The 21,774-nt window shown below is 41.2% G+C and overlaps 1 protein-coding gene across 1 annotated transcript in view; it reads right to left on the bottom strand.

Moving 5' to 3' along the window:
• Positions 1-21,774, bottom strand: part of LOC133418890 (mucin-2-like) — a 54,598-nt gene that overhangs the window by 14,201 nt on the left and 18,623 nt on the right. Inside the window, exons 20-35 of the mRNA XM_061707775.1 lie at positions 21,621-21,772; positions 20,499-20,637; positions 19,352-19,462; positions 17,231-17,407; positions 16,236-16,475; positions 14,919-15,075; positions 14,127-14,255; positions 12,814-12,961; positions 12,665-12,708; positions 12,355-12,540; positions 11,928-11,957; positions 10,614-11,309; positions 10,033-10,433; positions 2,856-9,600; positions 987-2,636; positions 37-317 (exon numbers count right to left, since the gene is read on the bottom strand). Coding sequence (XP_061563759.1) covers positions 37-317; positions 987-2,636; positions 2,856-9,600; positions 10,033-10,433; positions 10,614-11,309; positions 11,928-11,957; positions 12,355-12,540; positions 12,665-12,708; positions 12,814-12,961; positions 14,127-14,255; positions 14,919-15,075; positions 16,236-16,475; positions 17,231-17,407; positions 19,352-19,462; positions 20,499-20,637; positions 21,621-21,772 — 11,286 coding nt within the window. The remainder of the gene's footprint in view (positions 1-36; positions 318-986; positions 2,637-2,855; positions 9,601-10,032; positions 10,434-10,613; positions 11,310-11,927; positions 11,958-12,354; positions 12,541-12,664; positions 12,709-12,813; positions 12,962-14,126; positions 14,256-14,918; positions 15,076-16,235; positions 16,476-17,230; positions 17,408-19,351; positions 19,463-20,498; positions 20,638-21,620; positions 21,773-21,774) is intronic.

Genomic DNA, 21,774 nt, shown 5'->3' with positions numbered 1-21,774 from the left:
AAAATGCATATAATAAAGTGTGTTTTCATATAATACCTTTTTTGGTGGAGATACATAATCGCAGTCCAGGGAAGCTGTAGTTGGAGTGTTTGCTGTGGTAGATGTAAAGGTAGGAGCTGTTGTGGTTGAGGTAGCTGAGCTTGAAATTGTGGCCTTTGTCGTTGTCCCAGACACTGGGGTGGTAGACGGTGGAACGGTGCTAGTAACTGGTGGTGTAGTAGGGCATGGGATTGATTGTGTCTCAACTTTACAGTGTGCATTGCAAAATGCAACATAACACCACCCTAAGCCATCAGTAACGTTGTACAAAACGTCCCCTGTGGAAGACAGATATTTGACATTAAAAAAAAAATATATATATATATATAATACAACTTGTCAAAGATGTATATTTTGTATTATTAATTACTTTTATCAAATAAATAAAATGATAAAATCATGCTGTGCATGCTATGATGTTCTTGAATAAGTATTTGTCAGAGTGATGTTTTGTTGTTGTAATTGAGCTACTTGTGTTATTCACTCAGAACCACTTCAGGAAATCTGACCATTAAATATGGTATTTCACAATGAAAACGCTACTAACAATGAAAGCGTTTCTATCAAGTTAAATTCACGAGGACTGTTTATTTGATGAGAGTGAAGGAAGTATTATAGGTCATTACAGCTTGTCAAGCTATTGCTTGTCAAGTTGTTAATTATTGAGTTTATCCAACTTCCTGAAACAACTTTTGGAAATGAAAGTGATCATGTGCACTTTTTCAGATTTCATATGCTATACAAAGGTCCTGGAAGGCTTAGAAGGCCCTGGGAGGTTTATGGGGCAATCCTGATCGTGAGCTATGCCTGTATTTTTGAATATTTTTTAAGCTATCATAAAAAAATAAAATAAAACTTTAGATGACATGAAGAAATAATGAATGAGCTTATTAAATTCACAATAAAAAGAAGGAAAAAGATATTAGTCAAAATTAAATAATACTTACCAGAATGATAGGGAGTACCATCCACAACACACAGACACGGTGGACTGGTGGTGTACTGTGTTGACGAAAGGACAGTAGATCCTGTTGGTTGGATGGTTGTGTCAATTTTTGTTGTGCCTGGAAGTGTCTTCGTTATAGGCCCAATGATAGTTGTACCTCCGGGAGACTTTGTTGTGGTAAAAGTTGAAACCAAAACGCGTGTTGTGTTCAAAATAGAAGGCTTTGTGATTGGAGATGATGAAAAGGAAGATCCAGTGAAAACGGGAACAGTTGTTTCCAAGCTTTTGGTTGAGACCACTGGAACTGAAGTTGAAGTTTGAAGAACTACTGTGGTATAAATTGTTGAAACATTCTTGGGTTGAATTGTTGTTTCTGTGCTTACTATTGTTATTTTTGGTGTAGTTTCTAAAGTAGATGTTAGGAGTTCCTCCCTGGTAGTGGGAAGTACTGTCGTTGATATGGTACTATGGGAACTCAAACTTGTTGCTTTGACTGTGGTACTAACAGATGGCTTGGATGTCACAAATGGAGTTTCAGGGCTGGTTGTTTTGACACCTGGAACTGAAGTTGTGATCTCAACAGTTGAAGTGGTAGAGGACGTAACTGGACCAGTGGTTTCTGCCTTTGGTGGCCTTGTTGTTCCTTCACTTATTGTTGAAGCCTTGGATGTAGTGGTTCCTGAAGATTCTGTGGTTGAAGAAGGTGTTTTAATTGTGGTGCTAACCGTTGGCTTGGATGTCACAAATGGAGTTTCAGGGCTGGTTGTTTTGACACCTGGAACTGAAGTTGTGATCTCAACAGTTGAAGTGGTAGAGGACGTAACTGGACCAGTGGTTTCTGCCTTTGGTGGCCTTGTTGTTCCTTCACTTATTGTTGAAGCCTTGGATGTAGTGGTTCCTGAAGATTCTGTGGTTGAAGAAGGTGTTTTAATTGTGGTGCTAACCGTTGGCTTGGATGTCACAAATGGAGTTTCAGGGCTGGTTGTTTTGACACCTGGAACTGAAGTTGTGATCTCAACAGTTGAAGTGGTAGAGGACGTAACTGGACCAGTGGTTTCTGCCTTTGGTGGCCTTGTTGTTCCTTCACTTATTGTTGAAGCCTTGGATGTAGTGGTTCCTGAAGATTCTGTGGTTGAAGAAGGTGTTTTAATTGTGGTGCTAACGGATGGCTTGGATGTCACAAATGGAGTTTCAGGACTGGTTGTCTTGACACCTGGAACTGAAGTTGTGATCTCAACAGTTGAAGTGGTAGAGGACGTAACTGGACCAGTGGTTTCTGCCTTTGGAGGCCTTGTTGTTCCTTCACTTATTGTTGAAGCCTTGGATGTAGTGGTTCCTGAAGATTCTGTGGTTGAAGAAGGTGTCTTAATTGTGGTGCTAACGGATGGCTTGGATGTCACAAATGGAGTTTCAGGACTGGTTGTCTTGACACCTGGAACTGAAGTTGAGATCTCAACAATTGAAGTGGTAGAGGACGTAACTGGACCAGTGGTTTCTGCCTTTGGTGGCCTTGTTGTTCCTTCACTTATTGTTGTAGCTTTTGATGTGGTGGTTCCTGAAGATTCTGTGGTTGAAGAAGGTGTCTTAATTGTGGTGCTAACCGTTGGCTTGGATGTCACAAATGGAGTTTCAGGACTGGTTGTCTTGACACCTGGAACTGAAGTTGTGATCTCAACAGTTGAAGTGGTAGAGGACGTAACTGGACCAGTGGTTTCTGCCTTTGGAGGCCTTGTTGTTCCTTCACTTATTGTTGAAGCTGTTGATGTGGTAGTTTCTGAAGATCCTGTGGTTGAAGAAGGTGTTTTAATTGTGGTGCTAACCGTTGGCTTGGATGTCACAAATTGAGTTTCAGGACTGGTTGTCTTGACACCTGGAACTGAAGTTGTGATCTCAACAACTGAAGTGGTAGAGGACGTAACTGGACCAGTGGTTTCTGCCTTTGGTGGCCTTGTTGTTCCTTCACTTATTGTTGTAGCTTTTGATGTGGTAGTTCCTGAAGATTCTGTGGTTGAAGAAGGTGTTTTAATTGTGGTGCTAACCGTTGGCTTGGATGTCACAAATGGAGTTTCAGGACTGGTTGTCTTGACATCTGGAACTGAATGTGTAATCTCAACAGTTGAAGTGGTAGAGGACGTAACTGGACCAGTGGTTTCTGCCTTTGGAGGCCTTGTTGTTCCTTCACTTATTGTTGAAGCCTTGGATGTAGTGGTTCCTGAAGATTCTGTGGTTGAAGAAGGTGTTTTAATTGTGGTACTAACCGATGGCTTGGATGTCACAAATGGAGTTTCAGGACTGGTTGTCTTGACACCTGGAACTGAAGTTGTGATCTCAACAGTTGAAGTGGTAGAGGACGTAACTGGACCAGTGGTTTCTGCCTTTGGAGGCCTTGTTGTTCCTTCACTTATTGTTGAAGCCTTGGATGTAGTGGTTCCTGAAGATTCTGTGGTTGAAGAAGGTGTCTTAATTGTGGTGCTAACGGATGGCTTGGATGTCACAAATGGAGTTTCAGGACTGGTTGTCTTGACACCTGGAACTGAAGTTGAGATCTCAACAATTGAAGTGGTAGAGGACGTAACTGGACCAGTGGTTTCTGCCTTTGGTGGCCTTGTTGTTCCTTCACTTATTGTTGTAGCTTTTGATGTGGTTGTTCCTGAAGATTCTGTGGTTGAAGAAGGTGTCTTAATTGTGGTGCTAACCGTTGGCTTGGATGTCACAAATGGAGTTTCAGGACTGGTTGTCTTGACACCTGGAACTGAAGTTGTGATCTCAACAGTTGAAGTGGTAGAGGACGTAACTGGACCAGTGGTTTCTGCCTTTGGAGGCCTTGTTGTTCCTTCACTTATTGTTGAAGCCTTGGATGTAGTGGTTCCTGAAGATTCTGTGGTTGAAGAAGGTGTTTTAATTGTGGTGCTAACCGTTGGCTTGGATGTCACAAATGGAGTTTCAGGACTGGTTGTCTTGACATCTGGAACTGAATGTGTAATCTCAACAGTTGAAGTGGTAGAGGACGTAACTGGACCAGTGGTTTCTGCCTTTGGAGGCCTTGTTGTTCCTTCACTTATTGTTGAAGCCTTGGATGTAGTGGTTCCTGAAGATTCTGTGGTTGAAGAAGGTGTTTTAATTGTGGTACTAACCGATGGCTTGGATGTCACAAATGGAGTTTCAGGACTTGTTGTCTTGACACCTGGAACTGAAGTTGTGATCTCAACAGTTGAAGTGGTAGAGGACGTAACTGGACCAGTGGTTTCTGCCTTTGGAGGCCTTGTTGTTCCTTCACTTATTGTTGAAGCCTTGGATGTAGTGGTTCCTGAATATTCTGTGGTTGAAGAAGGTGTCTTAATTGTGGTGCTAACCGTTGGCTTGGATGTCACAAATGGAGTTTCAGGACTGGTTGTCTTGACACCTGGAACTGAAGTTGTGATCTCAACAGTTGAAGTGGTAGAGGACGTAACTGGACCAGTGGTTTCTGCCTTTGGAGGCCTTGTTGTTCCTTCACTTATTGTTGAAGCCTTGGATGTAGTGGTTCCTGAAGATTCTGTGGTTGAAGAAGGTGTCTTAATTGTGGTGCTAACGGATGGCTTGGATGTCACAAATGGAGTTTCAGGACTGGTTGTCTTGACACCTGGAACTGAAGTTGAGATCTCAACAATTGAAGTGGTAGAGGACGTAACTGGACCAGTGGTTTCTGCCTTTGGTGGCCTTGTTGTTCCTTCACTTATTGTTGTAGCTTTTGATGTGGTGGTTCCTGAAGATTCTGTGGTTGAAGAAGGTGTCTTAATTGTGGTGCTAACCGTTGGCTTGGATGTCACAAATGGAGTTTCAGGACTGGTTGTCTTGACACCTGGAACTGAAGTTGTGATCTCAACAGTTGAAGTGGTAGACGACGTAACTGGACCAGTGGTTTCTGCCTTTGGAGGCCTTGTTGTTCCTTCACTTATTGTTGAAGCCTTGGATGTAGTGGTTCCTGAAGATTCTGTGGTTGAAGAAGGTGTCTTAATTGTGGTGCTAACCGTTGGCTTGGATGTCACAAATGGAGTTTCAGGACTGGTTGTCTTGACACCTGGAACTGAAGTTGTGATCTCAACAGTTGAAGTGGTAGAGGACGTAACTGGACCAGTGGTTTCTGCCTTTGGAGGCCTTGTTGTTCCTTCACTTATTGTTGAAGCTGTTGATGTGGTAGTTTCTGAAGATCCTGTGGTTGAAGAAGGTGTTTTAATTGTGGTGCTAACCGTTGGCTTAGATGTCACAAATGGAGTTTCAGGACTGGTTGTCTTGACACCTGGAACTGAAGTTGTGATCTCAACAGTTGAAGTGGTAGAGGACGTAACTGGACCAGTGGTTTCTGCCTTTGGTGGCCTTGTTGTTCCTTCACTTATTGTTGTAGCTTTTGATGTGGTAGTTCCTGAAGATTCTGTGGTTGAAGAAGGTGTTTTAATTGTGGTGCTAACCGTTGGCTTGGATGTCACAAATGGAGTTTCAGGACTGGTTGTCTTGACATCTGGAACTGAATGTGTAATCTCAACAGTTGAAGTGGTAGAGGACGTAACTGGACCAGTGGTTTCTGCCTTTGGAGGCCTTGTTGTTCCTTCACTTATTGTTGAAGCCTTGGATGTAGTGGTTCCTGAAGATTCTGTGGTTGAAGAAGGTGTTTTAATTGTGGTACTAACCGATGGCTTGGATGTCACAAATGGAGTTTCAGGACTGGTTGTCTTGACACCTGGAACTGAAGTTGTGATCTCAACAGTTGAAGTGGTAGAGGACGTAACTGGACCAGTGGTTTCTGCCTTTGGAGGCCTTGTTGTTCCTTCACTTATTGTTGAAGCCTTGGATGTAGTGGTTCCTGAAGATTCTGTGGTTGAAGAAGGTGTCTTAATTGTGGTGCTAACCGTTGGCTTGGATGTCACAAATGGAGTTTCAGGACTGGTTGTCTTGACACCTGGAACTGAAGTTGTGATCTCAACAGTTGAAGTGGTAGAGGACGTAACTGGACCAGTGGTTTCTGCCTTTGGAGGCCTTGTTGTTCCTTCACTTATTGTTGAAGCCTTGGATGTAGTGGTTCCTGAAGATTCTGTGGTTGAAGAAGGTGTCTTAATTGTGGTGCTAACGGATGGCTTGGATGTCACAAATGGAGTTTCAGGACTGGTTGTCTTGACACCTGGAACTGAAGTTGAGATCTCAACAATTGAAGTGGTAGAGGACGTAACTGGACCAGTGGTTTCTGCCTTTGGTGGCCTTGTTGTTCCTTCACTTATTGTTGTAGCTTTTGATGTGGTGGTTCCTGAAGATTCTGTGGTTGAAGAAGGTGTCTTAATTGTGGTGCTAACAGTTGGCTTGGATGTCACAAATGGAGTTTCAGGACTGGTTGTCTTGACACCTGGAACTGAAGTTGTGATCTCAACAATTGAAGTGGTAGAGGACGTAACTGGACCAGTGGTTTCTGCCTTTGGAGGCCTTGTTGTTCCTTCACTTATTGTTGAAGCCTTGGATGTAGTGGTTCCTGAAGATTCTGTGGTTGAAGAAGGTGTCTTAATTGTGGTGCTAACCGTTGGCTTGGATGTCACAAATGGAGTTTCAGGACTGGTTGTCTTGACACCTGGAACTGAAGTTGAGATCTCAACAATTGAAGTGGTAGAGGACGTAACTGGACCAGTGGTTTCTGCCTTTGGAGGCCTGGTTGTTCCTTCACTTATTGTTGTAGCTTTTGATGTGGTAGTTCCTGAAGATTCTGTGGTTGAAGAAGGTGTCTTAATTGTGGTGCTAACAGTTGGCTTGGATGTCACAAATGGAGTTTCAGGACTGGTTGTCTTGACACCTGGAACTGAAGTTGTGATCTCAACAGTTGAAGTGGTAGAGGACGTAACTGGACCAGTGGTTTCTGCCTTTGGAGGCCTTGTTGTTCCTTCACTTATTGTTGAAGCCTTGGATGTAGTGGTTCCTGAAGATTCTGTGGTTGAAGAAGGTGTCTTAATTGTTGTGCTAACCGTTGGCTTGGATGTCACAAATGGAGTTTCAGGACTGGTTGTCTTGACACCTGGAACTGAAGTTGTGATCTCAACAGTTGAAGTGGTAGAGGACGTAACTGGACCAGTGGTTTCTGCCTTTGGAGGCCTTGTTGTTCCTTCACTTATTGTTGAAGCTGTTGATGTGGTAGTTTCTGAAGATCCTGTGGTTGAAGAAGGTGTTTTAATTGTGGTGCTAACCGTTGGCTTAGATGTCACAAATGGAGTTTCAGGACTGGTTGTCTTGACACCTGGAACTGAAGTTGTGATCTCAACAGTTGAAGTGGTAGAGGACGTAACTGGACCAGTGGTTTCTGCCTTTGGAGGCCTTGTTGTTCCTTCACTTATTGTTGAAGCCTTGGATGTAGTGGTTCCTGAAGATTCTGTGGTTGAAGAAGGTGTTTTAATTGTGGTGCTAACGGATGGCTTGGATGTCACAAATGGAGTTTCAGGACTGGTTGTTTTGACACCTGGAACTGAAGTTGTGATCTCAACAATTGAAGTGGTAGAGGACGTAACTGGACCAGTGGTTTCTGCCTTTGGAGGCCTTGTTGTTCCTTCACTTATTGTTGAAGCCTTGGATGTAGTGGTTCCTGAAGATTCTGTGGTTGAAGAAGGTGTCTTAATTGTGGTGCTAACCGTTGGCTTGGATGTCACAAATGGAGTTTCAGGACTGGTTGTCTTGACACCTGGAACTGAAGTTGTGATCTCAACAATTGAAGTGGTAGAGGACGTAACTGGACCAGTGGTTTCTGCCTTTGGAGGCCTGGTTGTTCCTTCACTTATTGTTGTAGCTTTTGATGTGGTAGTTCCTGAAGATTCTGTGGTTGAAGAAGGTGTTTTAATTGTGGTGCTAACCGTTGGCTTGGATGTCACAAATGGAGTTTCAGGACTGGTTGTCTTGACATCTGGAACTGAATGTGTAATCTCAACAGTTGAAGTGGTAGAGGACGTAACTGGACCAGTGGTTTCTGCCTTTGGTGGCCTTGTTGTTCCTTCACTTATTGTTGTAGCTTTTGATGTGGTGGTTCCTGAAGATTCTGTGGTTGAAGAAGGTGTCTTAATTGTGGTGCTAACCGTTGGCTTGGATGTCACAAATGGAGTTTCAGGACTGGTTGTCTTGACACCTGGAACTGAAGTTGTGATCTCAACAGTTGAAGTGGTAGAGGACGTAACTGGACCAGTGGTTTCTGCCTTTGGAGGCCTTGTTGTTCCTTCACTTATTGTTGAAGCTGTTGATGTGGTAGTTTCTGAAGATCCTGTGGTTGAAGAAGGTGTTTTAATTGTGGTGCTAACCGTTGGCTTGGATGTCACAAATGGAGTTTCAGGACTGGTTGTCTTGACATCTGGAACTGAATGTGTAATCTCAACAGTTGAAGTGGTAGAGGACGTAACTGGACCAGTGGTTTCTGCCTTTGGAGGCCTTGTTGTTCCTTCACTTATTGTTGAAGCCTTGGATGTAGTGGTTCCTGAAGATTCTGTGGTTGAAGAAGGTGTTTTAATTGTGGTACTAACCGATGGCTTGGATGTCACAAATGGAGTTTCAGGACTGGTTGTCTTGACACCTGGAACTGAAGTTGTGATCTCAACAGTTGAAGTGGTAGAGGACGTAACTGGACCAGTGGTTTCTGCCTTTGGTGGCCTTGTTGTTCCTTCACTTATTGTTGAAGCCTTGGATGTAGTGGTTCCTGAAGATTCTGTGGTTGAAGAAGGTGTTTTAATTGTGGTGCTAACGGATGGCTTGGATGTCACAAATGGAGTTTCAGGACTGGTTGTTTTGACACCTGGAACTGAAGTTGTGATCTCAACAATTGAAGTGGTAGAGGACGTAACTGGACCAGTGGTTTCTGCCTTTGGAGGCCTTGTTGTTCCTTCACTTATTGTTGAAGCCTTGGATGTAGTGGTTCCTGAAGATTCTGTGGTTGAAGAAGGTGTCTTAATTGTGGTGCTAACCGTTGGCTTGGATGTCACAAATGGAGTTTCAGGACTGGTTGTCTTGACACCTGGAACTGAAGTTGAGATCTCAACAATTGAAGTGGTAGAGGACGTAACTGGACCAGTGGTTTCTGCCTTTGGAGGCCTTGTTGTTCCTTCACTTATTGTTGTAGCTTTTGATGTGGTGGTTCCTGAAGATTCTGTGGTTGAAGAAGGTGTCTTAATTGTGGTGCTAACCGTTGGCTTGGATGTCACAAATGGAGTTTCAGGACTGGTTGTCTTGACACCTGGAACTGAAGTTGTGATCTCAACAACTGAAGTGGTAGAGGACGTAACTGGACCAGTGGTTTCTGCCTTTGGTGGCCTTGTTGTTCCTTCACTTATTGTTGTAGCTTTTGATGTGGTGGTTCCTGAAGATTCTGTGGTTGAAGAAGGTGTCTTAATTGTGGTGCTAACCGTTGGCTTGGATGTCACAAATGGAGTTTCAGGACTGGTTGTCTTGACACCTGGAACTGAAGTTGTGATCTCAACAACTGAAGTGGTAGAGGACGTAACTGGACCAGTGGTTTCTGCCTTTGGTGGCCTTGTTGTTCCTTCACTTATTGTTGTAGCTTTTGATGTGGTAGTTCCTGAAGATTCTGTGGTTGAAGAAGGTGTTTTAATTGTGGTGCTAACCGTTGGCTTGGATGTCACAAATGGAGTTTCAGGACTGGTTGTCTTGACATCTGGAACTGAATGTGTAATCTCAACAGTTGAAGTGGTAGAGGACGTAACTGGACCAGTGGTTTCTGCCTTTGGAGGCCTTGTTGTTCCTTCACTTATTGTTGAAGCCTTGGATGTAGTGGTTCCTGAAGATTCTGTGGTTGAAGAAGGTGTTTTAATTGTGGTACTAACCGATGGCTTGGATGTCACAAATGGAGTTTCAGGACTGGTTGTCTTGACACCTGGAACTGAAGTTGTGATCTCAACAGTTGAAGTGGTAGAGGACGTAACTGGACCAGTGGTTTCTGCCTTTGGGGGCCTTGTTGTTCCTTCACTTATTGTTGAAGCCTTGGATGTAGTGGTTCCTGAAGATTCTGTGGTTGAAGAAGGTGTCTTAATTGTGGTGCTAACCGTTGGCTTGGATGTCACAAATGGAGTTTCAGGACTGGTTGTCTTGACACCTGGAACTGAAGTTGTGATCTCAACAGTTGAAGTGGTAGAGGACGTAAGTGGACCAGTGGTTTCTGCCTTTGGAGGCCTTGTTGTTCCTTCACTTATTGTTGAAGCCTTGGATGTAGTGGTTCCTGAAGATTCTGTGGTTGAAGAAGGTGTTTTAATTGTGGTGCTAACCGTTGGCTTGGATGTCACAAATGGAGTTTCAGGACTGGTTGTCTTGACACCTGGAACTGAAGTTGTGATCTCAACAACTGAAGTGGTAGAGGACGTAACTGGACCAGTGGTTTCTGCCTTTGGTGGCCTTGTTGTTCCTTCACTTATTGTTGTAGCTTTTGATGTGGTAGTTCCTGAAGATTCTGTGGTTGAAGAAGGTGTTTTAATTGTGGTGCTAACCGTTGGCTTGGATGTCACAAATGGAGTTTCAGGACTGGTTGTCTTGACATCTGGAACTGAATGTGTAATCTCAACAGTTGAAGTGGTAGAGGACGTAACTGGACCAGTGGTTTCTGCCTTTGGAGGCCTTGTTGTTCCTTCACTTATTGTTGAAGCCTTGGATGTAGTGGTTCCTGAAGATTCTGTGGTTGAAGAAGGTGTTTTAATTGTGGTACTAACCGATGGCTTGGATGTCACAAATGGAGTTTCAGGACTGGTTGTCTTGACACCTGGAACTGAAGTTGTGATCTCAACAGTTGAAGTGGTAGAGGACGTAACTGGACCAGTGGTTTCTGCCTTTGGTGGCCTTGTTGTTCCTTCACTTATTGTTGTAGCTTTTGATGTGGTAGTTTCTGAAGATTCTGTGGTTGAAGAAGGTGTCTTAATTGTGGTGCTAACCGTTGGCTTGGATGTCACAAATGGAGTTTCAGGACTGGTTGTTTTGACACCTGGAACTGAAGTTGTGATCTCAACAGTTGAAGTGGTAGAGGACGTAACTGGACCAGTGGTTTCTGCCTTTGGAGGCCTTGTTGTTCCTTCACTTATTGTTGTAGCCTTGGATGTAGTGGTTCCTGAAGATCCTGTGGTTGAAGAAGGTGTTTTAATTGTGGTGCTAACCGATGGCTTGGATGTCACTAATGGAGTTTCAGGACTGGTTGTCTTGACACCTGGAACTGAAGTTGTGATCTCAACAACTGAAGTGGTAGAGGACGTAACTGGACCAGTGGTTTCTGCCTTTGGTGGCCTTGTTGTTCCTTCACTTATTGTTGTAGCTGTTGATGTGGTAGTTCCTGAAGATTCTGTGGTTGAAGAAGGTGTTTTAATTGTGGTGCTAACAGTTGGCTTGGATGTCACAAATGGAGTTTCAGGACTGGTTGTCTTGACATCTGGAACTGAATGTGTGATCTCAACAGTTGAAGTGGTAGAGGACGTAACTGGACCAGTGGTTTCTGCCTTTGGAGGCCTTGTTGTTCCTTCACTTATTGTTGAAGCCTTGGATGTAGTGGTTCCTGAAGATTCTGTGGTTGAAGAAGGTGTTTTAATTGTGGTACTAACTGATGGCTTGGATGTCACAAATGGAGTTTCAGGACTGGTTGTCTTGACACCTGGAACTGAAGTTGTGATCTCAACAGTTGAAGTGGTAGAGGACGTAACTGGACCAGTGGTTTCTGCCTTTGGAGGCCTTGTTGTTCCTTCATTTATTGTTGAAGCCTTGGATGTAGTGGTTCCTGAAGATTCTGTGGTTGAAGAAGGTGTTTTAATTGTGGTGCTAACTGATGGCTTGGATGTCACAAATGGAGTTTCAGGACTGGTTGTTTTGACACCTGGAACTGAAGTTGTGATCTCAACAGTTGAAGTGGTAGAGGACGTAACTGGACCAGTGGTTTCTGCCTTTGGAGGCCTTGTTGTTCCTTCACTTATTGTTGTAGCTTTTGATGTGGTAGTTCCTGAAGATTCTGTGGTTGAAGAAGGTGTCTTAATTGTGGTGCTAACCGTTGGCTTGGATGTCACAAATGGAGTTTCAGGACTGGTTGTCTTGACATCTGGAACTGAATGTGTAATCTCAACAGTTGAAGTGGTAGAGGACGTAACTGGACCAGTGGTTTCTGTCTTTGGAGGCCTTGTTGTTCCTTCACTTATTGTTGTAGCCTTGGATGCAGTAGTTTTTATTTCTATGGGTCCAGATGTCGCGTTCATTGTTCTTGTAGTGCTCACAACTGCCAAAGAGATAGAAATTTTTTAAATGTAACTGCAATTTAACAGTTTTACACTTTTTGATTCTTGTCATTGTAAATATTAATTCTGTGATAATATCATTTTTGAAATTACCTGCAGTCTCTCCACCTGTGCTGAATGTAAATGGGAATGTTGTTGGGCTAACTGTCGTAGTTGGTAAACACGTATAGATGCTTCTTTCTATGGTTCCATTGCCCCCACACTCAGCTGTTATGCAGTTTCCAAGTCCATCCGTTGTGTCGTAGATAGTTTCTCCATAGTTGTAATTCTTTCCATTTATCATGCACGTACAAGCTGTATTTTAAGAGCATTGCATTGTCAGTTCAGTTTAAAAAATTTTTTGAACGTAATTTGTAAATGTTTTCATTGTTTTGTTTTTCGTGTGTGTGTGTGTGTGTGTGTGTATGTGTGCACTTACAGCTGATGTTGTAGCTGCACTTTATCCCAGATAATGTACAGGAGCTTTAGAAATAAGGACATCATGATCATTTCTGTGACATTTGATAACACATTTCAAATTAATTAATTGGAAAAGCAATGAACAGGGTGAATCTTGTAATAACATACCAAATGTAACAGTTGTCAGATGGAATCTGTTGTCCATGGCTGTAATGGGTGCCTTTGTCATCATAACATCCACATTGGCCCCAGGCGACACACTTCATAGAGTCTTCATCAAAGAAAGGTCGGGCTTGGGGACACTGTGGATAGCAGCCTGCAATACCGTGATATGAAAAGAAGGCTTTATGATAAACTCATTTTTGTCAGTGTTAGCCTCACGCTATTGTAGGCTTGTGGTTCTCGAGACCGGTCTTCACTTATTTGTGGTCTTGGTCTTTGTGGTGTAGGGAGGGTCTCCCCTGATGAGCCAGGTTACTTCCCTCCTAAAGGGGGGTTTTTCTTGCCACTGTTTGGCTTAAGGGTTTTCTCCCACTATGGGAGTTTTTACCTGCCATTGTTTATGTAATAATTACTCGGGGGTTTATGTTCTGGGTCTCTGGAAAGCGCTTAGAGACAACTTGTGTTGTAATAGACGCTAAATAAATAAAATTGAACTGAATAGAATTGACTGTTTAGTAAACCTCTAGCTGGTGTTGGTAAATCTCTAGGTAGTGTAAACTCTAGTGTGTTAGAGTCAGTAGTCATAGTTGCAGCTATAGAACAAGACTATAATAGTTAGTCTCAAATATAGCCCTATATATCCCTAATATATCCCTTTTTCTCTTCTCCATTTCCATTTTTATTTATTATAAATATCTCATAGCCATCATTTTTGTCCATCGCTCCTGTAGTTTCTTGAGCTGGTCCCCCTTTTTTCTCTTTTGTGCATGTTTGCAGGCCAGAGCTTCGGGAGCTGCGTGCTGGCCTGCGGCCCCGGTCCCCCCCCCCTATCCCCGGTCATCCCGTTGCTGCTTCCACCTGCCTGCAGTCCTCCCCCCCTCTGGTCATCCCGCTGCTGCTTCCACCTGCCTGCAGTCCTCCCCCCCTCTGGTCATCCCGCTGCTGCTTCCACCTGCTTGCTGTGTGCTGCTGATGTCCCCGACCCCCCAGTCTGGCCTTCGGCAGGAGGGTCCCCCCTTATGATCCAGGTCCTGGTCCAGGTTTCTTCCTCCTAAAGGGGAGTTTTTCTTGCCACTGTTTGGCTTAAGGTTTTTCTCCCACTAGGGGAGTTTTTACATGCCATTGTTTATGTAATAATTGCTCGGGGGTTTATGTTCATGTTCTGAGTCTCTGGAAAGCGTCTAGAGACAACATCTGTTGTATTATACGCTATACAAATAAAATTGAATTGAATTGAATTGAAAAATTGAACTTTGAGCTGCTCATTTAGAGCACATGATAATTACTAGAATATAAGATGTACTGTATGACATACTCACCTTCCATATTGGTGATAAGTTTGGAGCAGTTTCCTGATGGATTTCTGCACGTCTTCATGCAGTCTGCTCCACAGGGTTTGTAGTGCCATTCACAGCCACCGGGTGAGTTATAGTAGTCACAGAAAACAGCTAAAAGAGACCAATCAATTCTGTGTCATATAATATAAAAAAGTGAACACTTTCTTTGTGATAAGCGTCATAGTTAGCACTGACTTGTGTGACCCTGAGCCCTCCCTTTACCTGTGCTGCTTTATGTTGAAGCCGGGCACTTTTCCTTACTTAGTTTTCATTACCCTCCAGTATGTATGTAGCATTATTGCATTACTAACTTTGTTTCTCTTTTTCATAGCCTGTACCACTACATTTACGTTTGCTGATGATTCCCTCCCCAGGTCTGGTTCTTCTACAGATCTCTTCCAGTTAAAAGGAAGTTTTTCTCTCCAGTCTCAGCCACCACTCTGCATACTCCGAACAGTTACGATAACATGCAAACCCCTGGCTTCTTTAGCTATCCTGTCTTTTAAAAATTGGCACTATATAGACACAATTTCATCAAAATGGGCAGTATTGAGTTAAATTGGAAGTGAGCTGGAATTGGATCGAATTTGCTTGTAAATTGGATTTTAATTTAATTTATGTGCCTACTTTCCAAAGTGCTTTGAGGATATTGTTATTAATTGGCACTGTATTGATTTATAAATCAAACAAAAATTCTGATTCTGTTTGATTTGCGCAAGGCTTTCCCTAAAATCCTCAGAAACTGCAGTTCAGACTCTTGGTCGTACGACTTACGGCACAGATTTGGAGTTCTCCAGTTGACGCAGGTCCCGGCTGCGCTGCAGGCTTTAGCGTACGCGGCCACGGCCGTACAGAGACACTCACAGTCCCCACCGGTGTCACAAGCACAGGAGTCTCTCACACACGAGTCAAAGTACGGACCAGGGTCGACCTGGAGCACAAAACAAAACAGTAAAGCTCTCAAGTAGCAAATGAATTACCTAGTGAAGGCTGCTCATATGAGTGTGATATATAGATATGTTATAGATATGTTATATGTAGGTATGTATATGGATATATTGAGTTGTATTATACGTACAGCATTTGTGTATCTATATCTCTTAATATATATTGATTTATAGTTATATGTAGATATGTCGATATATATAGATTTATAGTAATTGTTATGTATATAATTGGAGGTAAATATATGACTAGTGTATATATAGCATATCTACTCTTATATAGTTATTCAAGTATTGTTTTACCATTGCTGTCTATTGTTCTCTATTATATTGTAGTATTATAGTAAAGTAATGATAATGTAATACTATGCATTATAATTACTTCTATTATTACATACATACATAGTAGCACAAATAAATGCTGGGCCTTTGTTTTGTTTTCTCTTGTTTGCCTTGATTTGTCTGATTTTGACTATATTTATATATACATATAATTGAGTATTATATCACTGTATTGAACAGTTATTAAAGTAGGGATGGGTGTTTGATAAGTAAGCTTATTGAAACTCGTCTTGTTATATGTAAGAATCAGGGGTAGGACTGGATAAGTGTTTACTTCAATCCTAGTATATTATTATCCCAGTATTATTATCCTAGTATATTATACTAGTATACTATTATACTAGTATATCATAAAATATTATATTATATTATATTATATATTATTATAAAATATTTTTAAGAAAACGTAAATATCCTATCTAAAAAAATTAGAATATTCTGGGAATCTTAATCTTAAACTGTAAGCCATGATCAGCAATATTAAAATAATAAAAGGCTTGCAATATTTCAGTTGATTTGTAATGAATCCAGAATGTATGACATTTTTGCATTACAGAAAATAAAGGACTTTATCACAATATTCAAATTTTCTGAGACAGTCCTGTGTGTGTGTATATATATATATATATATATATATATATATATATATATATATATATATATATATATATATATATATATATATATATATATATATATATATATATATATATATATATATATATATATATATATATACTGTATCTACAAATCTACTAAGTTTAGTACTGTTATGCCCGGCTCAGCTTGTGTTTCCCTTGTGTACCTTGGAGTGGCAGCTCTGGAAGGTGCTGCTGGTGATGATGCTGCACTGTTTCTGGGACCAGGCGGCCCGGTAGCGGTTGGAAGCGCAGGGATCCTGGATCAGCTGCGCGTCAGGGCAGCTGGACGACACTTTCCAACTCTGACCGAACTCAAGCACATCTGTCACTGTCTCCTGAGAGCGCGTGGTGAAATCATTCCTGCTGTTTCCATCGTAGTTACCGCAGAGACCACACACCTGACCCTGAGGGGGGAGGCAGCAATAACAATACTTACTGTTCCTCAACAACGCTGACAAAAGTCACACACTCATTCTTTTGTGCTTCGTGTGCACTGCCGTCTACATTTCTAGCGTGACGAGAGCCAGAGAGAATGAATAAAAAGAAACATCATCAGGATTTAAAAAGGTCAAATTCGTCAACATTGTAAGCTTTTATCATGATAAAATTTTTTTGGACTATAAGCCGCTACTTTTTTCATAGGTTTTGAACCGTGCGGCTTATACAAAGGTTCTATTCTGTGGATTTTTCTTCCACCGCTAGGGGGCGCTCTAACCGGAATTAGAATCAAAACTAAGACAAAATAAATGCAAAGAAGAATACGCTACTTCTTTCCGTTTTAATCAGCAAAGTTGCTGCCGTGTTAAAAGACACTGTTAGGAAAGATCTATTTAGGTACAAACATGTACATCATTTACAGTTCAAAATCCTTCTGTACATGTAGTAAATATCTAATCTAACAACAGAAATATCTGCAGCTAAATATCTTTTTTTTTAAATAGAGCGGATGCGGCTTGTATGCAGGTGCGGCTTATAGTCCAGAAAATACGGTATTCAACATGTCAGACCAAAGCACTAAGAAATGAACGCTTCTTACTGGAACATCATGTAAGGAAATTGAGTCAGAATGAAGAGAACTGAAATATAACTTTACTCATTGAATGCTGAAGTCATGTATGGATCAAACCATGCAGAATATATCTTCATGCATGTAATTTACCTGGAAGTGTGCGCTGAGTGTGATGAACAGGCTGGTCTTCAGGTCCCACGTGAGCACCAGCCCCGGCTTGATCGTCACCACCAAGTAAATACCCATTCTCTGTATCTGAGAAGGAAGCACCTGGACGCTCCCCTTTATCACATGGAAATGGTCCTCTTTCAACTGGAACTCATTATCCTGTGGATATCAACACCAAAGCAACATGTTTTATTTCTATAATACTCAGGCTTGGTTAACAGGCAAACTCTTGCTCAATAGAGAATGAGAATGAGCTCAGAATTAACTCATTTCTCACAACTCATTTCTCACAAAGGGAAAAACAGGCCGACTGCACAAAATATATAGAACATATTTATTCATTTCATAATTCCAGACAATCTTGATTATACAGGACTGTCTCAGAAAATTTGAATATTGTGATAAAGTTCTTTATTTTCTGTAATGCAATTAAAAAAACTAAAATGTCATACATTCTGGATTCATTACAAATCAACTGAAATATTGCAAGCCTTTTATTATTTTAATATTGCTGATCATGGTTTACAGTTTAAGAAAACTCAAATATCCTATCTAAAAAAAATAGAATATTCTGGGAATCTTAATCTTAAACTGTTTCTTAAACTGTAAAATATTTCAGTTGATTTGTAATGAATCCAGAATGTATGACATTTTAGTTTTTTTAATTGCATTACAGAAAATAAAGAACTTTATCACAATATTCTAATTTTCTGAGACAGTCCTGTAAACCTTTTTACTTTGTAGAAAAACTATAGTATCAGTTATAACAGTTATGATTTAGCTATTTGTCCCAGAAATAGTTAATACCATTTGATTGATTTGATTTAAAACATTTCTGTTTAGTAAAGCCTATAGTTAGTGTTTAGTAAACCTCTAGCTGGTGTTGGTAAATCTCTAGTTAGTGTAAACTCTAGTGTGTTAGAGTCAGTAGTCATAGTTGCAGCTATAGAACAAGACTATAATAGTTAGTCTCAAATATAGCTTGGTGGTAGATATGCTGCTATAGGCTTATGCAGGGGGGCACCGACATGATCCGCTGGGCGGTGCCTCTCACCCTTCTTCTCCTCTCCTTTTCCCTGCCTCTCTTCTCCATTACCATTTTTATTTATTATAAATATCTCATAGCTATCGTTTTTGTCCATCGTACCTGTAGTTTCTTGTGCCGGTCCCCCCTTTTTTCCCTTTTTTCTCTTTTGTGCATGTTTGCAGGCTGGAGCCTCGGGAGCTGCGTTCTGGCCTGTGTTCCCGGCACCCCTCCCCCCATCCCCGGTCATCCCGTTGCTGCTTCCACCTGCCTACGTGGATGTCTGCTGTTGCTGCTTCTGCCTGCCTGCACACCCCCCCCCCACCCCTCTGGTCATCCCGCTGCTGCTTCCACCTGCCTGCTGTGTGCTGCTGACATCCCCGACTCCCCCAGTCTGGCCTTCGGCAGGAGGGTCCCCCCTTATGATCCAGGTCCTGGTCCAGGTTTCTTCCCTCCTAAAGGGGGGTTTTTCTTGCCACTGTTTGGCTTAAGGTTTTTCTCCCACTAGGGGAGTTTTTACCTGCCATTGTTTATGTAATAATTGCTCGGGGTTTATGTTCATGTTCTGGATCTCTGGAAAGCGTCTAGAGACAACTCTGTTGTATTAGACGCTATATAAATAAAATTGAATTTAATTGAATTGAATTGAATTGATAACCAAAATACTTTTACAACCTTTAAGAAGACTTATTATGACCCTTTTTTAGAAAATTGCCACCATTTCCTGACTCCTGAGTAAAAAGTTTGTAAGTATGGCCCATTTCTGACAACAAACAACACGCCTTTTCAGCTACGTATGTTCAAAGGAGCAGCTTTTAGTGTGCGGAGTCCGCGTGCATCACCATTACAGTTTAACATTATCTACACAAATGCACCGTACTGGTAAGTTTAAGTTGGGTATAAATGAGCAACGGCAGGCTCTGATCTGAGTCTGTAAATAACACGACATCCTTCACATCCCAAGAGTCAAATAAACGCTCTTGTGCAAAGAATTGTAACTGTCCCCTTTAACATGACAACATGAGCATTGATGTGATTTTCAGAGCGAGAGTGCACGTGTACGTGGTGAGAGTTTTTACCCCCAGGAAGATCTTGATGGTTTTGGAGCAGGTGGTTCCTGTGGTTCCACATGGGACGTTCTCACTGATGATGGCGAAGCTTCCCTCGCCCAGACCTGCACCGCAGGAGTCCTGGGGGACGAGCAGACCAATCAATCAATCAATCAATCAATCAACCAATCAATCAATCAATCAATCAATCAATCAATCAATCAATCAATCAATCAATCAATCAATCAATCAATCAATCAACCAATCAATCAATCAATCAATCAACCAATCAATCAAATGTTATTTATATAGAACCTTTCATCCAAATACATGAAATACAAAGTGTTTAACATTTTGACTGAAAAATAGGCATTATAAAAATCAAAATAAAATAAAAACTGGGAGACCGATGCACACTGACATACAGGACTGTCTCAGAAAATTAGAATATTGTGATAAAGTTCTTTATTTTCTGTAATGCAATTAAAAAAACAAAAATTTCATACATTCTGGATTCATTACAAATCAACTGAAATATTGCAAGCCTTTTATTATTTTAATATTGCTGATTATGGCTTACAGTTTAAGATTAAGATTCCCAGAATATTCAAATTTTTTGAGATAGGATATTTGAGTTTTCTTAAGCTGTAAGCCATGATCAGCAATATTAAAATAATAAAAGACTTGCAATATTTCAGTTGATTTGTAATGAATCTAGAATGTATGAAAGTTTTGTTTTTGTAATTGCATTACAGAAAATCTGTTCAAAAATTCTAATTTTCTGAGACAGTCCTGAACAATATAGTTAATTAAAATGAAATAATTATAAAAGTTCAAGAATTAAGGCTAAAAATAATCAGTCCACAACAATAAAATATAACAATAATAAAAACATTACAAGAAATAGATAAATAAGTAAAACAAATACCTCTAAGAAATGTTAAACAGAATAAAACTATCAAATTTGATGCTACATAAAAGCCAGACCAAAGAGATGAGTTTTTAGTCTACGTTTAAAAAATGAGTGTTAAAAATGAGTTTAACATGAGTGTTAACGCTGGACTGGTACACGTCATTACGTCGTCTCAGCTCCGTCTGTGCTCTGGAGCCACAGCTTTTTGCTGTGTAATGCAAACAGAGAACAGAGAAGACATCTCTGCTGCTGCTGCCACTTTACCTGGAGGAGTGTATATTCACACTGTCCGCTGAAGTCAAACCTCTTATCATCAAATGTAACGTAGTGACCATCTCCATAGATGCCACACACTCCATCACACACATTGGTGGTGCACGTGAACTTCCTCCCGCTGCATGAGCTGTGGAGACACACACACACACCAGACACATTCAACAAACAACTCTATGTTGTTGCTCTTCAAACTTTTCATTTTAAAGCCATTTTTTCTTTCTTGGGACTGGTAAGGCAGAAGTCAGGTTTCAGTAACTGGTGGGCTGAGGATGTTGAAGACACTGACTGTCGGCTCTGCAATGAGCTTCAAATCATGTCTTGAAATTGGATTTTCAAAATTTGAAAAAAATGATCCCAGTGGCAGAGGTGGGTAGAGTAGCCAAAATTGTACTCAAGTAAAAGTACTGTTACTTCAGAATAATATGACTAAAGTAGACACAACCATTCAAACAGAAAAAAGTACAAAATAATCATCTTCAGGCAAATTAAATCAATAAAATTAATTAAAATTAATAAAAAATAGCTTAAATTAAAATAATGTTAAAGTAAATTCAAGTACGTTAATAAATAATAAAATAAATAAAATAATAACAGAATAAAAAAATAAATTAAGCACAAGTAGCACAAAATTTCCAGCCTTTGTACTTTTCTTTTTTAACCAGCAGAACTAGAACAAACATGAACTCATAGAAACTCTGTGTGTGTTTGAGTCTGTGTAAATGTGACAAAACATGCAAAAACTAACATTTTTTCCCAAAGAATCACCCAGTGATGTCATGAGATTGACGCGTACGTGGATAAAAGGGATAAAAGAAAAGTAACAGCTCAACGTAGCCTAATGTAGCGGAGTAAGAGGAACAGTTTCTTCTTCACAAATCTTCTCAAGTAAAAGTAAAAAGTATAGTGATTCAAAACTACTCCTAAAAGTACAACATTTCCCAAAATGTACTCGAGTAAATGTAACGGAGTAAATGTAACTCGTTACTACCCACCTCTGACCAGTGGCCCAGCATGGGCTTTTCTGCACGGATCCGGGAGGGATGCGTGCAGAAAAGCCCATGCTGGGCCACTGGGATCATTTTTTATGTGTTCACAAAGCTCGGTACGAACCAGGTGTTGCAGTCCACCGTCAGCGTCTCTCCCGGCTGGTACACCTGTCCGTTGTGCACGCATGGACAGCTCGTCTCGTTTATGCAGCCGCCTGCTCCGTCCGACACCAGGCCGTCTGGGCAGACGCAGCCCGATGTGCAGCCTGTGCTGATCT

The sequence above is a fragment of the Cololabis saira genome, chromosome 2 (assembly GCF_033807715.1).
Source record: "Cololabis saira isolate AMF1-May2022 chromosome 2, fColSai1.1, whole genome shotgun sequence".
NCBI lineage: Eukaryota > Metazoa > Chordata > Actinopteri > Beloniformes > Belonidae > Cololabis > Cololabis saira.
Note: the sequence above shows the minus strand (reverse complement) of the source record. Positions and strands in the feature narration are given on the sequence as shown.